Source organism: Curcuma longa, chromosome 8 (assembly GCF_044706935.1).
Source record: "Curcuma longa cultivar G26 ecotype Majalengka, Jawa Barat chromosome 8, ITB_CL_G26_1.1, whole genome shotgun sequence".
Lineage (NCBI taxonomy): Eukaryota > Viridiplantae > Streptophyta > Magnoliopsida > Zingiberales > Zingiberaceae > Curcuma > Curcuma longa.
In genome coordinates, this window is record NC_133868.1 from 10,420,961 (window position 1) to 10,437,429 (window position 16,469).

General features: G+C 36.6%; 2 protein-coding genes across 2 annotated transcripts; one reads left to right on the forward strand and one right to left on the reverse strand.

The window, feature by feature from the left end:
- The first annotated feature begins 163 nt into the window (after positions 1 to 163).
- LOC141832970 (peroxidase P7-like) lies at positions 164 to 1,738 on the forward strand. The gene is made up of 3 exons (XM_074720336.1): positions 164 to 652; positions 744 to 935; positions 1,014 to 1,738. Exons 1-3 carry the CDS (start codon positions 437 to 439, stop codon positions 1,566 to 1,568), a joined length of 963 nt encoding a protein of 320 aa, XP_074576437.1. The 5' UTR covers positions 164 to 436; the 3' UTR covers positions 1,569 to 1,738.
- A 2,022-nt stretch (positions 1,739 to 3,760) lies between these two features.
- LOC141833573 (uncharacterized) lies at positions 3,761 to 11,718 on the reverse strand. The gene is made up of 11 exons (XM_074721052.1): positions 11,563 to 11,718; positions 9,813 to 9,909; positions 9,623 to 9,684; positions 8,790 to 8,846; positions 8,389 to 8,448; positions 7,472 to 7,528; positions 7,297 to 7,339; positions 6,488 to 6,565; positions 5,851 to 6,181; positions 5,636 to 5,786; positions 3,761 to 4,131 (listed from the first exon to the last, which is right to left on the reverse strand). Exons 1-11 carry the CDS (start codon positions 11,668 to 11,670, stop codon positions 4,042 to 4,044), a joined length of 1,134 nt encoding a protein of 377 aa, XP_074577153.1. The 5' UTR covers positions 11,671 to 11,718; the 3' UTR covers positions 3,761 to 4,041.
- Positions 11,719 to 16,469: the final 4,751 nt, after the last annotated feature.

Sequence of the window (16,469 nt, forward strand, 5' to 3'; positions counted from 1 at the left end):
CATCCCTGATCAAGAACGTGGCCGATTTAATTATTACGTTACGTGCATGGGCCTACATGCAGATGCAGCCGTCGACGAGCCCCTAGCTCCTGGGCAGGGCTACTGTTGATGTTTGACGCTGGAACCTCCTTTCTGTTCCGCCAAAAATCCTTAATTTCCATGCAACGCCAAGGAATGGTAAATGGAGTGGTAGACTCCATGATCACATCCAGAGCTACACGATCAGAATTGAAGGGAAGCAAGAAAAAGGAAATGGAGCTGGAGAAGGAAACAGTAGTGGATGAACGTGAATTACATAGTTGAAATCGACATTTGAGTCGATCGGCACCTACTCCTCGTGCTGCCGTTGCCCGTTTCCATCAACTTAATTACGCAGGCAGTATAAGTATATATCAATCGCCAGTCCTCTGATCAGCTCATCGTCTGAATCTGCAGCATGGCGGCGTCGGCCTCAGGTCGGTTCGGCATTTCGTTCTTGTTCATGCTGCTGGTAATTTCGACTGGGAGAGGCCAGCTTTCGCCGTCGTTCTACAGCGAGACATGTCCGATTCTGCCGGTCACTGTGAGCTTAATGACGAGTACGGCTCTGCTTCTGGATCAGAGCGTGGGGGCTTCCATACTTCGACTCTTCTTCCATGACTGCTTCGTTAATGTAAGATTAATCTCTCTGTTTTTTTTTTTTTTTTTTTTGAGAGAGTTTGATGATCTGAGTAGTACGTTGAGTTTGATTTGGCTTGGAACAGGGTTGCGATGGGTCGGTTCTGCTGGATGACGATGGGAGTTTTGTAGGGGAGAAGGGCGCAGGGCCGAACGCCAACTCGCTGCGCGGCTTCGAGGTCATCGACACGATCAAGACGGCGGTGGAGGTCGTGTGCCCCCAAACCGTCTCCTGCGCCGACATCCTCGCGCTCGCCGCGCGCGAGTGCGTCGCTCAGGTAAATTGATTCTGACGGTTTTTGATCTGTAGGAACGACGACGAATTCATTAGCTAATGAATCGTGTGGCAATGGCAGCTCGGTGGGCCGTCGTGGGCCCTGGGACTAGGCCGGCGCGACGCCACCACCGCCAGCATCAGCGACGCCAACAACGACCTCCCCTCGCCGGCCTCCAGCATCCCGCAGCTCGTCTCCGCCTTCGCCGCCAAGGGCCTCAGCGCCCGCGACATGACCGCGCTCTCCGGCGCGCACACCATCGGCCGGGCCCGCTGCGTCAACTTCCGCAACCACATCTTCGGCGACACCAACGTCGACGCCTCCTTCGCCGCCCAGCGGCAGCGGAGCTGCCCTGCCTCCGGCGGCGACAACAACCTCGCGCCGCTCGACGCGCAGACCGCCAGCACCTTCGACAACGCCTACTTCCAGAACCTCCTCGCCTTCCGGGGGCTCCTCCACTCCGACCAGGTGCTGTACAGCAGCGGCACGCCGGAATATTCGCTAGTGCAGCTGTACGCCTCCGACCCCTCGGCCTTCGAGGCCGACTTCGCCGCCGCCATGACCAAGATGAGCAACCTCAGCCCGCTCACGGGAAACAGCGGAGAGATTCGATTCAACTGCAGATCGGTCAATTGAAATTGTTATATATTCTTGAAGTTTTTTCTATTATATGTTTTAAAACCTGTAACAAATAATAACCTATGCGTGTTCATATAATTCGCAAGAATAAAAAAAAACTCTCCAATGTTTATTCGCTCGCCTCTAATAAATATTGTAAATATTTCTTTCATAAATTTTTTTTTGTGCTATAAGGACTTGAGTCTTTTTAAGGCATCTCCAATAGTTTTAAATGAGTTTTTGTGCTCCTCAATATATCACATTAATGTCATCTATTATTTTCTCCATTATCCAAAAAAAAATCTCTTTCATAATAACTAGAAAACATTTTTGAAGATAAATTCAAGATCAAAGTCAATTTATTATGGTCGAAGCTAAGTGCACAATTAAAAGATAGTGACAACCATTATGATCCTTGCACCAACCGTAATAAATTCTCAACATAATTACTCCTCCCCCCTATCGTAAGAGAAGACTAAAGCTTGAATAATTTTGACTATGGAAGAGAAAGATATGTTTTCTATGTATGATTCGATTGGAATTGTTGGTAGTAATAGTATTTGTTTTTCGGAGAGAGGAATTATTTAGGCAAATAACATTTTGTTTTTTTCCTTCGACACCTTAAATTTTATTTTCATCATAAAAGCAATTTCTCAGTGATTAGAATGACCTATATATGCCCCATTCTACAATTAAACCTAACTATAACAAAGACACATTAGCCTTAGACTTCTTCCTAATTGTGTTTAATTTACTATCATCCATGACATTAGTGACATGGAATCCATGACTTAACCATCTATTTCCTCCCGGTGCCATTTCGTCGGTCGGTCGGTCGGTCGACACTTAGCAGAACCCTCAACCATTAGAAAATAACTTTGTGATCATAGTATGTAATATCTGTTGTAAAAGTGATTGACAAGGAGTAGTTGTAATTGCGATGCTAATGTGGAACACTTTGCACGAGAGAAGCTTGGTGCAAAAGTGGAGATTGATGACACAACTTGTGGATCAACTGTCAAGAGTCTTCTTCCATAATCAGGAAAAGGTAAAAGATAAAGCAGATTTGATAGCGACATGTGAATCAGCAAGAGAGTACAAACATTGTCACCATGCCTAACCACCGTTTGATGAAGAGGTTAAGGTGTCATTGTTGACATTGACACCTTGGTTCATGCAAGTAAGCTTTCAGTCACACAGTGTTAAGTTCATGATTATCATGTGGAACACTACTACCCTAATCATGTAGCCACTATATGCCAAATTCTTATAAGGTAAAGCTCCAAGTGATTCTAATTAGTATCTGGTTGATGTAGAACATTCATCTTTTAATGTCTAAGTGTTTAATATAACAAAGTTGATGGCTTGTTCTTTCTCTTTAAGCTTAATTAGTTTTAGCAATGGTGTGGAATTGAGGCCATACAAATTTCTTTTATGATACCATAAGATCATCCACTCTTCCATAAGAATTTATAATCTATTTGACTTGGAGATAAAGTTGCTAAAATTTCATTGTCAAAGTGCACAAAAGAGAGTACTTACTAGTTGATTGCTTTGAATTTATAATTGAATTTGGTTGAATATTTGTTCTTTGAGAAAAGAAGAAACTTGGGGATTGCTATGAATTCATAATTGAATTAGACACAATCCCTGACTCTTATGTGGATCAATGAACATCTTTTTCTTGAACTAGAGGTGTAAACTCCATAGTGCAAGGTTGCTTGCAACCAACCCAATCAAGACCAATATGGGTACAATTTATCTTAGGTCATTAGATCACTTGGAAGATTTAGATTGCATTAGTTTGTAGTATTAATTTGTTAAACTAAAGTGCCAATAAGGTATCAGTTTGATTTCGCCTTTGGCAAGACGACTTCATTAGGCATGAATGGTGCCATGATCTAATGGATGATACCATGAGCCCAATGTAAGAGTGATCACAGAACTCTAATCATCTATATGATCTTAGTTTTCTACTTTGTTATTATACACCTCAAATGTATTCATAAGTTGACATGTAGCATGCAAAAACAAATATATAATCTAGAAAAAGGTAGAGAAGCTATGCAATGAGCTAAAGGGGAAACAAAAAATGCAGTTCTGAACTGTAAATTAATATCACATAGATGAACCAATACTACGACTGCCATATAGATCAAAGAAATGTGGCAAAAATGATATAGAAATGAAAGATAGAGGATCGGACCAAATTAAAATCAAAATAATAATAATGGAACAAGCTAAATGAACGTTAGCAAATGAACAAGCAACAAAATGGATGAAAAAGGTTGCTGCATCATGGCTAAAGCTACGAGGTGTTAATAAATACTAATGTCAAGAAAACCTGAAAATTTTTGAAGCAATCGGTGAACGCTACCAGCTTCAGCATCTCAAATTAGGATTAACTCTTTTCATCCATTCTTCGATGCAACAGTATAAATCTTCCAGCTTCAGCATCTCAAACTAGGTTTGGTTCTTTGCATCCATGCTTCTATGCAACAGTATAAATCTTCACTACTTTGGTCGTATCACAAACAACAAGGTTTTCAGAGTCGGTAGGAGTGGTGCATAGCCAATTGATCTGCCATGAAAAGATGTTAAACTTGGTCTTCCAATGTAGATGGGATGAAAGTTCATTTACTCAGATCATAGACTCTTACGAGGCTATGATTTAATAAAATTTAATATTATTCCTCATGAACAGGGTAAAAAGTTGATACTAGGTTGAAATGAAGCATAATCAATAATTAAAATAAAACATGATTTCAAATTTCAAATATGCGCTCATAAGCAAAGCAACGTGTAAAAAAGTCCAAATCAAGAATTTAAAATTTAAGTTTCAAACGTCAATAGAAATCTTTAATCATCAATTCATGACCAAGTAACAAACTTCCAAATAAGCATAAAACTTTTCATATTGCAATCAATAACAACAAACCTTAGAATATCTCTTATGTGGCATGATCCACATCAATCCTAGTCATCAACCTCAAGGGTTGTCAAACAGAGATGGGATTTCTATGTGAAATTGATGGCTCAACATCAATCCTAATCTCCAACAACATGGTTCACAAGGGTGGCACATGAACCAAAAAGGTTAAGTTGACTTGTGAACTGACAATGACTAATAACTTACAACTCAGATCAACTTTAATGACTTACAACTCTGATCAGATATCTATGTGAATATGATCAAATTCTGAGTCCAAGATTGTTCCGACCTGTTGCTACTGGCATGATGCTGAATAATGGAAGATTTCCCTGAGAACACCTGAGTTTCAAATCATGCACCCTACATTATTCTTAACCAAATCTAAGCACCTCCTCATGTTACCTATCCAAAATAATATTGGCTTTAAATTAAATTATTCCATTGACACAAATTTAATCATTTTGGGCCTAAAAAAGATACCTGAGGCTTTGACAGACAGAGAGCTACACAGAGTAAATTTGAGTTGAAACAGATTGAAAAGGACCAAGAAGGTATTTTGCAAGCACTTGAACATTTTTATCCCAAAATTAGTTCATAGCAACTTGAAAACACTGGAGTACTCTACTTGAGACTCCCAAAAAAACAATTTGTATGCTTTTTCATCATTTTTAACTTAAAATAAGATCTTTTCTTCTCAATAATACCAAAATACTCCATTTGAGATTCCCAAGAAGCTTCTAGTGTAAATTTTTAACCAAAATCACTTGTTTTTAGCTACCTTGATGGCCATTGTTAACTCAGAATAATTCTTTTCAACTTGAAAACATTGGAAGACTCTACTTGAGATGCTTGGAAAGTCTTTGGTATCTAACCAAAATTATTTGTTTTCCATCTTATTTCTGATCATTTCTAACTCAAAAATAGCATCCTGTTTCAACTTACACATGAATATCTTGAGACTCTCACAAAATCTTACTAATAGAATTAAAACAACAAAAAGACCATTTCTTGCATAAATTGATATTGTGGTAAGTAATCAAGATTGTCATCGAAAAAGGAGAGAGAATGATGCGGAAAATAAAGTGGTTAGATGAACGGTATCATAAGTACTCAATCAGTAGCATAAATCGACTATTATGTACGGGTCTTTTACCTTTTTCTTCGAGTTAATACTCAAACTCAAATAATTGTTGCAGCTTGATTGCTCAGGAGAGAAACATTTAGACCAATCCCACAACTTCACTGATGCATCATTTCCACCTGAAAGCAGAAACTTTCCAGGCTCCCCAAACAAGGAAAATGACCTGTGCCAGCCAACATCCTTAGTTATTATACTAGTGAGATTCCATTAAGACTTGAATTACTTACACACAAGATACACTGGCGGTGTGGCCTCCTGAACTGAAATCTAGCTGTGTGCTCTTGTTTTGATAAACTGCATGAGTATTTGACGATTGTGCTTCATCTCTTTTTGATCTCTGAGCACTCTTAGTTAAAGAAGAGCTTTTCGACTTCAAAGTTGCTAGACTCGCTTCCAAGTCAATCACATCAACAACACCATCACCTCTTGCAACAGCACAGACCTTATTCGGACCACACGTGATATCTACTTCAGGTATTGCTATCGAATGAACAAAAGCAGGATTGAAACATTGCCCCGCATTCCCAGTGGAAATACTGCTATCAGGTTCAGTCATTCCTTCAGTAGAAAGAAGAATGTCTTAACATATTAGTTTTCAGAAAAACCAACTTAGTCAATCACTGAAAATCTCTCTTAAACTCAAAACCTTCCAGCAGATACAATTCAAGTTATAATGCTACAGATGTTTAATTCCATACATAAGTCATTCGAATTTAACAATGATAGCAATTTGTTTCTTTAAAGGAATGGCATGTCCATATCCAAACATGCTCAGCAGTAAGTAACAAAATTTCCATTCCAGTATACACGAGGAGAAAAATTGTAAATACATACAAATGATATCTATAAAATTGAAGGGCCTACCATAATCAATCACATTGTATGGCCGCCCTTTAGAGAAATCCCATACAGCAAGCTTCAAGTCAAGACCACCAGTTATAGCTGCCAAGTAAATAATAAATTTCAAGGGAATTGTTTTGTTAACTTATGCTCTAAACACATAGGTAAGTTATATGACCATACAGGTCTAATCTAGGAAGTTAATGTGAGTTGGCTTATAGCAAATATTTTGGACCAAAATTTCAAATAAAAATGAACGATCATTATAATGGATCGATTAAAGGACAAGATTGAATTGTAATGCACAGTTTTTGTCTACTATTGAGAAAATTTAGGATGCAATAGAAGCACCATACGTTCTAACTTTGATTTAAAACAGGCATAGGTGGCAAGGGCAGAAATAGCTAATGTTGAGGCTTCAAACCAAAGCCAAAGTTACAGACAACAAATAGATGGTTTTATAAAAAATTCAGTGACTAAGAAGAAGAATATTTTAAGTTATTGATGCAAATATACAAATCCAAAGTAGCAGGATCAAGCAGGGAAAAAACAAAGATGGTAGACAATATACTATATTGCTGATTCCAGAAACAGGGAAAACAGATTTATGAGATCAGAAAACTGATAGCACAACATACTATATCTTATGAATGAATATTAAGAAGGGTGATAGGAAATTGGCAAAAAAGAACGGATTGATTCTAAACATTGGCACCGTGAACTTCATTTTAAGGTAAGATTTACAAGTGCTTCAAAAGCAATAAATTTTGAGATGCCAAAGGGGATAGAAATATCAATTCTACATTTGGGCTGAATTTTATTAAAGCATATACCTGTCCAAGGTTTCCAGGGAATAAATTGCACGCTACTGCAGATCTGTTAAAAAGCTAAGGGCAAAAAATATTTGATTTGCATATAAGAACTTTAATAACTTCTTATATATTCCTCAAAATGAAAATAACTTGAGATATAATCATGCAAATCATGTCTTGCACTTACAAAGGATACACTAGTATGAACTGATCTTAATGTTTTGTAGAGGCTTTGATGCATAGTGTCAATGATCTGGAAAAAAAAAGAACAAACAAACACATGATAACATTAATTGAATAATTTTTTATGGTAAAGAAATGTAAAATAGGGTCACAGAATTAAGTTTCTGGGATTGGAAGATGGTCAACATGATCTTTCTTTAGCATTGACTTGAAAAAGATAGTCAAGACATACATTCAAGGATCCACATTTTAGAGGTCAAAAGATACAAATAGATAAAACTACTTAAAAGAAATACAAATACCTCAAGCAAAAAGCCAAATGAAGATCAAAATAGATGGTTAGAGCAGGCTCACATGAAAAATAATAATAATAATAGACTTCAATGAAATCCATAATGCAAATTGATTTGACTATTTTATTAGCTGATGAATGAAAAGGTCTTAGGGTTTTTTTTAAAAAAAAAATTATAATTGTACTTGTATTCACTCTATTCTCTTCCAATTTCTTTATCTTTCATACTGTTAATCTATGTCCCAATCATGTCCAAAGCCATTGACTCCAAATGTTTCAGTCCCACAATGCAGTCAAGCTGTTTCCAGCTGAAGCACATCATTCGAACATTTTTTTCAAACAAAGGTCTTTTCAACTCAATGTGATTACTGTCATCACAAAATTTGAAGTCCTTTAACACTTTTAGTTGAAATAATTGAGATGAAAAATTAAACCTAATTTAAAATCATCAGAAGTGAACCGTGATAAAAATTGTACTTGTATTAGAGGTGAAACTATAGTTTCTTGGAATTATCAACTAATTGTCACAGTTAACAAGCATACTACATGTGCATGGAAACAGAGCCAAATGAAAAACAATGATAATGTGGAAAAGGCAGAGGTAGTATATCATGCAATCCCTTGCAACACTCAAGTACCTTAACCTCACCACTATCATCTCCAGCAGCAAGAAAATCTGACTTCATGCTGAAAGAAATCTGCAAGGAAATATTACAATGAATATACCAATAGGCTTGAGAGCCTAGTCAATATAATAATTTAAAACTTAACTGTCATATATGTTGAACAAATTCACAAAAACAGCTAATATTCAGAAATCCCAAGTTATATAGTTATTGACAAAGTTACTGTGAACCTATATGCCATAAGAAACATTGTGAAGTACTCAAAATAATGTCGCTTCACAAGAACCCCAAAAAAGATCTGTAGCTAATTGTCAATGCCAATATGATGACAAGAAGTTGAATCCCACCCCAAAATAGAAATTTTATATTGAAATTCAAATTCCTTTAACAAAATTATTCTCCATATTAAGTACCTGATTTATCTCATCTTTGTTAAAGCAGTAGGTTTCAAGTGGCTTCCAGGAAGATGGCTGCAAAATTAACTGTGTATCAACTACTCTTCCTGATGTAATACAGTCTTTTAGAAACTCCAATGTTCTTAGTGTTACTCTGCAGAAAATCATATAATAGCAAATTGAAATTTTCAATTGGTCCTAGTGTTAGTAGTTCACAAGCACATGTAAATTGTAGGATGATTTAAGTAACAGTAGCTCACAAAATGAAAGATGAAAAATAAGACATTTAGAAAACTGAAATGGTATTCTCTATGTACTAAAACATACAAGCAAGAGATCTCACATGACCATCTTGATTTTTACCTATAAATAACTGAATATTAAGGGAGAGGCTTTAATGACAATCAGCATAAAATAAGAAATGTGATTTTTATTTATGGAGTTTAAATGACAGTTAAAAACATAAATGTGTAGTAAACATCTTTCAAGAGAACGCAATCTAAAAGCAAGTCCAAAGAGCGATTTTAAAATAAAAGAGAGGTTAAGTTGAGAATTTGTGTGACCAATGCATCGTATAATCAATAGTATATACAACAATATTTGAAGGAAAATAAAAGGTGACACTTTTACTGATGAAGATAGAATTGAAAGATATATAAAAACACACACACACATATTTGCCAGATTTGAGCACAGCAAGAGTCTGACAACATGTCAAAAGACTCAAAACTTAATTAATACCTGGATCTGGATGTACCTTATGAGCACAACTTTTATGCATGCTAAAGCCATAAAAATAAGTATACTTGTACGTGAGAATATCTGCAAACATATTATGCATAACTACTCACCATCTTGATGTCAAAGCACAAGACTTTTGCTCCCAAAGAAGCATAGAGAATATCTTCATTTCCTAAAACACCACAAATATATTTCTTTGATAAATTGAACCAATTGCTAAACACATTAATGAGTTTAGCTTGTGTGTTACTCTGTCCAAGTACATGACTTAAAACAATAGGAAAATGGACATCAGCTAACCTGTTTTGAAACATAAACAAGAGATGGATTCCATTCCAAGATCAATAGTATAGAGAGCATCTTTACAACGCAAATCAAACCAGCAAATGCGACCATCCTATTTTACAAGAGAAAAATTCACATCAATATAAGTTCACTGGAACATTTGGATTCTGATAACATATATATTACAGATAGAAGCAAGGTAGAATCAGTTCATAAAAACATATATAGAAAACAAGTTCATTCATGTTTGAGTCGAGATGATCACAACCAAGAACATGTTGTCACCTCAACAGGCAAAATTTGGTACCTTGGTACTAATTTACCATTGTGAATGTACCAACCCTTGAGAGAATGATTAAATCAATATTCCCAAGTACACTTGATACTTTGTTTGTCATATTTCTTTTTATCTAATAGTTTCTATTATTATATGAGGAAATTATCATATTCTGCAAGGGGTACAAATGAGCGCACATGCGCTTCTTTGGCCTCAAAGGTAATACATCAATGCATTAACCCTAGGAATTAACTTGTCTATGCACTTTGCATATGCAATTAGAGGGCCAAGATGGTCTAGCAACATAAAATGAAGAACCCTTTTTCAATGAAAAAGGTTAATCCAATATGACATATTAGATAACTCAGCATAACATCATCTCTAGTCAAGGCATGCATGCTTTATAGATGCATCTCACTACTAATGCACATATTATTCTGCAGCTACGGTTTGAAGATATGGTGTTTACTACACTTTTTTAACCTTGCGCATCTTCTGCAATGTGCACCTATGGACAATGTACACAACCATACATTGTACATGCTGGCCCGTACAGGCCAGCGAGCCTTGTATCTCGATTCATGATGCAACGTGCAATCAAAAAGACAAATTACTTGGCCAAGAATTAAACAGTGGCAGGACCTCCCAATGAGTCTATACAACACTATGAATGTAATTTCCTCCATTTTAAGAATATATTCAATATTGATATTTGGTCCTAGAGTAATGTTATGGCTGGGATATAACAAATAAAATTAGTTTGCCAAATTTTATTAATTAGGCTTGGACCACAATGCGAGCATATAATCAAATGAGCACAAGAGGTTTGTGTTTGGTCAAGGTCGAGATGGGGCTTATGCAGTTCCCCCTAGGTGACAGCAGTTTGGTCAAGGTGACTTGCAAGGCTGTTGAGTTCAGCCTAGCTGAGAGGCAATCAAGTCGAGATGAATTTGTCTTAGGTGAGGGCCTCGCTTCATCCGAGGTGGGATTAACATAGCGAAGGCAAATTCCCTCAAATTGAGCTTCAGAGTAGAGTGTGTCTTTGCTTCAATTGTCATTTCCTGATTCAATCAGCCTGTTGCCTGTAGATCATTATGTTCATATTGAGAATGTATCTAAGTTGCACGCGACCATAGTAGAAGCTAGTTACAACTGTTATCTTCTTCTTTTTCAAGTAACATCACTCATCCCTTTAATTATTGCTCGCCAGCGTCCAATAAACACAAGCCTACTCAGTTATTTGAAAGATAGGACACCGGACGCCAGAAGTTTGTAAAATCACAAGATGCCGCTGAAACAAACGCTATAAATTCTAGCAAAACAAAAAAACCATTTTCGGATAGAAGGCAAAGGAATGCTTGGCCAATTAACAAAATCACAAGCTTCTCAAATTTTATACAAACTTCATTACCTAAGATGAAAATTTCAATCCACTCATCAAGGGCTAAAATAATCGCAGGAGAAAGCCCTAATTGAAAGAGAGAGAACCTCGCCGGACGAAGCGATGACACCTGGGCGGAGACGGGATGCAATGCAACAAGTGACTGTGCCCTTGTGGCCCTTCAATCGCCTCGGCTTCATCGGCGTCGTCGCCATTACTCGATATTCGACGAGCCCCCGCCTTTCGCCTCCGGCGCGAGCTCCTGGAGTTCACGGTCCCAAAAGAAGCTCGTGCTCTAAGCATGAGACCTGAATCGCGTAATTTGGGCCCGGCCCAAAGTCCAATGAGAGAAACAAGATTCGATCCATTAAGAGCTCGAGCCCATTAACAAGTCGAACTTTTTCACAAGTAAAATAATAAATTAAACAATCTATTAAAATAGAAAAAAATAATAGATTTTTCCGTGGTTTTTTATGAATATAATAATTTCAAATTAAATTAAGAATATGATATTAGGAACTGATTAAAAACAATATTTTGTAGAATATACGTTTTTAAAATTCAAAATAAAAGATTTGACAACTCATTTAGCTCTAACTATTTGTTTGTTAAAAAAAATAGTTGCATATCCTCTCCACATTGTCGTCACATGTGATGCATGGTCAACTTCCTCTCTTGCTTATCCACAACTCTATTAGATATAATATAATATAATATAATATTATATTATATTATAGTTGAGAGATTAAATGGCCTACTTGATCCAATGGATCTAGTGAGTCAAGTAGATCAAATGGGCGGGTTAATCGTGTCAAGCAAACTAAATAAGCGATGTAAATCTAGTAGAAGAAAATTAATAAAAATAATAGTTTCCCAGTTAGTTTTGTTGAGATGTGATTAAGTACTTTTGAGACATAATTGAGTTGGTTAATACGGGACAGATTTGTTGATATGGACAAATGTTGAATCTCAATTAAGTCAAGACAATATCATCCCAGTAGTGATCAATTATAATTTTTTGATTTACTTTCTCACAGATGGTCATGAGATCGATCGTGTGAAACCGTTTATAAAGCGACTTAGATGAATGACACTTCGTCACCTTCGAATCCTATATAAACTAGGTCCACCTTCAAACACTATATATACTAGACACCCTCTAGCTCCTCCTCCCCACCACACCATGGCCTCACGTAACGGCAAGACACCTCTACCACTTCTCCTTGTCCTCCTCCTCCTTCCTCGCCTCGCCGCCTCTACAAGCCAGGAAGCTACTCCACTTCACTGCCCTCTTGCGATCGGATGACGACGAAGGCTTACAAGTTTCTCTTCTCCGAACGATCACCTCGCCGTCCCCATCGTCCCCGGGCTTAAAGCACGCCGACCGGATGCTCGGATCTGTCCCCAGCCCCGGGATCGGCCATTAGTTCTCCACTCCATCCAGAATTTCCATTGCATATCTATATATATATACTCAGATTCTTGTGAATTAGATTGGGAGAATGTGAAATTTTCTTTTGTTTCGATATATACAATACGATCTGCTGTAAGTTGATATATATATATATATGCTCTTACAATTGATGGTGGATAATTAATACTGTAAATCCAAGAAGAAAAAGATGAACCCAGAAAATTAAACACGCTCTAGAGCTTTCGCGTACGTGAATGAGAAAGCTCGATTCGTCACTGTCAAACGTAACTACTGTCGATCATTGCGGTTACTGAGACAAAGACCTTAGCAATGCCACCCATTCCTTTACGAGGTGGAACGAAATGCCATAGCGAGCATGTACGAGACGAGTTGCTTAGAAGGCTGAGTATGCCGTAGATGGTGACTGCAGGCATTTGATTTTTGGGCACATTGAATTGGACTGCCACTTAATTTGCTCTCCCTGGTCTCTGAAAACGAAGCAGGGAAAGGAATTAATTAAGCTGCAAGCACTGTGCCTGTCGAGCAAAGCGCCGGCCTAGCTGATGAACTCTTGGGGCCATGTCGGGAGAGGATTAGATGGGACGCAAAATGTTCATGGAAACATGCTCCTGCGCAACAGGAGGATCAACTGGTTCAGTTTCGAGCACCATTGTTGTCGGCGATTAATGCTCCGTGAACAGTAAACACAACGCAAAGTGGAGCACAAGGATTTAATTACCTCACTTTTCTCAGCTACTGTAGGACTGTAATTGTCGCCATCAAGAGGCAAAGGCTAGAGCAATGTGGTGCACCTTTTCTTCTTGTCTGTTTGTGCGCACCTGGAGCTGTGGCAGAGCTTCTCAAACTGGAACAAGATGACGATGCATTCCTCCCAAAGCACTGGAGAAGAGATGTTCTTACAGTGATTAGCAATAAAAGCGCTTTCACGGTTGCAATGAAGTCTGAAAACATGATCGAGACGAGATCAGATGCTTAGACTTCAGTACCAAGAACTTGGATCTTAAAATTTCTCAGAAACGATGTGAATTAGTTATATGAGTTTATGATGGCAATTGCTTTAACTCATTACTCATTTTTTCTTCAGTATGATCCATAACGCATGAGAATAAAACTATCCCATAACAGAGCAGAAAAAAGAATTCATAACAGGGAGATTGTCGATCATGTTCAACACCAAGAACTTGGATCTTAAAATTCCTCAGAAATGCAAAGTAGATGATACCATACTATTAGCTTTTCTAGGTCGAACACATTCAGATTCATCCTCTTTCGAGTCATCAATTTCTTCACATTCAAACTCAACATTTGCACTTTCATCATCGAGTCACTCAATTCTTCAGGTTCCATTATGATATCTAGATCAGATTCATCTAAATCATTTGTGCACTGGCCTCGAGAAACATCAGATATCTGCATAACTCCTAGTGAATCAGGTGAAGCTGCAATTTACAACTTCACCTGAACCTTCCTGCATTGCTACGGACTGTGTCATTGAACTTCCTAGCTCATCATATTGAAGCAAAGCAGGATCTGTAGCCTTCCTCGTCGTTTCTGTTTCTAACACTGAATACAATTGTATGTCTGAATTGAAGTTATTTTCCTTTTCCAGATGGCCTGCGGATGCTCCACCAGATGGAAGTTGTCGATTACTAACCAAATTCTCTCTCAGTTTACAATGAGATTCATTGACAAGCCTACTAGATAAGCAGCCAGCTGAAACTTCAATATCAAAGCCAGCATTTGCATCACCAGCTTTCTGCCAAAGTGGATTTAATGTTGCTTTCCTAGAACTTTGAATTCTACTGTTATTGTCTTGTGTTGCAACTGAATGTTCAGATTTTGAAAACAAGGACTCTTTCTGAATTTGACAACCCATCAGGGGTATTAAATTAATAAAGCATACTATGAAATTTAGAAAAGAATAATAGAAAAAATATTTTAAAAAAATATCTTGATAATCAAAAATCAATTTAGGTTTGTGTAATAGAAAAAAATAATAGAAATTATACAACTTCTCAGATGATTAATTAAAAAGTATGACTAATTGAAAAGTATTGGAAAAAACAACATATTCATTTATTTAAAAAAAAATTTATAATAGAATGCTAAAAAAAATTTATATGAAAAATTCTAAAAATGAGAGGTGTTAATGTAACATATATTGAACTAATTAAGAATATGAATGAGGATGTAACAACCAGAGTGAAAATTTTAGACGGATTAACTGAAGCATTTCCAATAAAATAAAGATAAAATTACATCAAGAATCAATTCTAAGTTCCTATCTTTTTACATTAATCATGAACGAATTCACTTGACACATTCAAGGCACAGTATCGTTATGTATGTTGTTTGTAGATGATATTATTTTAGTAGATGAGACACATAAAAAAGTAAATATTAAACTAGAATTTTGACAGAAAATATTAAAAGTGAAAGATTTTAAACTTAATCGAATAAAGACATAATATATAGAATTTAAATTTAATAATATTAGATATGATAAAATAATTATTAAGATAAGAGATGATGAATTATTTGAAACTAAGAGTTTTAAATATTTAAAATTATTTTTACAAGATGGTGGAGATTAAAAGAGATATCTGACATCGAATTCAAGCAGGATGATTAAAATGAAGAAGAGCGTCGTATGTTTTATATGATCATAAAATACCTCTAAAATTTAAAGAAAAGTTCTATAAAATCGCGATTAGACTTGCTATGTTATATAACATTGAAATATTGGACTATGACTCAAGCACATGAACAAAAAAAGATGAGAGTAAGGTGCAAAGATGAAGATATTAAGATGGACAGAATAAGAAATGAGAGTATTAGAGAAAAAGTCGAAGTTGCATCTACTGAGGAAAAACTCTGAGAGATACGTTTAAGATAGTACAGACATATACTTAGACGACCAATAAATGCTCCAATTAGACGATGTGAAACTATGATAAATATACGTACATCAAACGAGAAAAAAATAAATCAAAAAATACTTAATTAGTAATAATAAAATAAGATAAAATTGATTGAAGTATAAATTATGATATAGTAGAAAATAGAACCCAATGACATAGAAGAATCTATAAGACTCCATCTAATGAAATAAGACTTAATTGTTATTGTTGTTGTAATGTTACATATCTCCTTTCACATCTTCAAGAGACTTTATTGCATCTTCACTACCATTCTTATATGAGAATGTGGAGAACCATTAGGATGATCTTGGAGCGTTAACTGAGATACGACACAAACAAAAAGAGGAAGGTTTGTAGGAGGCAAGCTAGGTGCCAACTTGACCACTCGTGCACCTTTGAATTTCCACCTTAGGCCATATAAAGATCCCAAATGACTCAGGGATGCCAAAAGGTTTGCAATAAAAGAACGATTATTTGACTGTAAGTTGTTTAACGAAGTTTATCTGAGATCACCACAATTAGATAGTGGATTTACTATTCCTGTGGATTTTTCTGAGCTGGAAACAGACTTCCCACTAATATAGGCACCATCATATAGAGTGCCATGTCAGTAAATTGTATGCTATGTCTTACAAAAGTCTGGAGAAGAAATCACTGA

What these genes read in the sequence shown, in the direction of transcription:
- LOC141832970 (XM_074720336.1), top strand. Translation starts at nt 437, where the DNA reads ATGGCGGCGTCGGCCTCAGGTCGGTTCGGCATTTCGTTCTTGTTCATG. An exon ending in TCCATGACTGCTTCGTTAAT is followed by an intron (nt 653 to 743) that starts GTAAGATTAATC and finishes GGCTTGGAACAG; the next exon opens with GGTTGCGATGGGTCGGTTCT. An exon ending in CGCGCGAGTGCGTCGCTCAG is followed by an intron (nt 936 to 1,013) that starts GTAAATTGATTC and finishes TGGCAATGGCAG; the next exon opens with CTCGGTGGGCCGTCGTGGGC.
- LOC141833573 (XM_074721052.1), bottom strand. Translation starts at nt 11,670, where the DNA reads ATGGCGACGACGCCGATGAAGCCGAGGCGATTGAAGGGCCACAAGGGC. An exon ending in TCCCTGGAAACCTTGGACAG is followed by an intron (nt 6,566 to 7,296) that starts GTATATGCTTTA and finishes TTTACTTGGCAG; the next exon opens with CTATAACTGGTGGTCTTGAC. An exon ending in ATACAATGTGATTGATTATG is followed by an intron (nt 6,182 to 6,487) that starts GTAGGCCCTTCA and finishes TTTCTACTGAAG; the next exon opens with GAATGACTGAACCTGATAGC.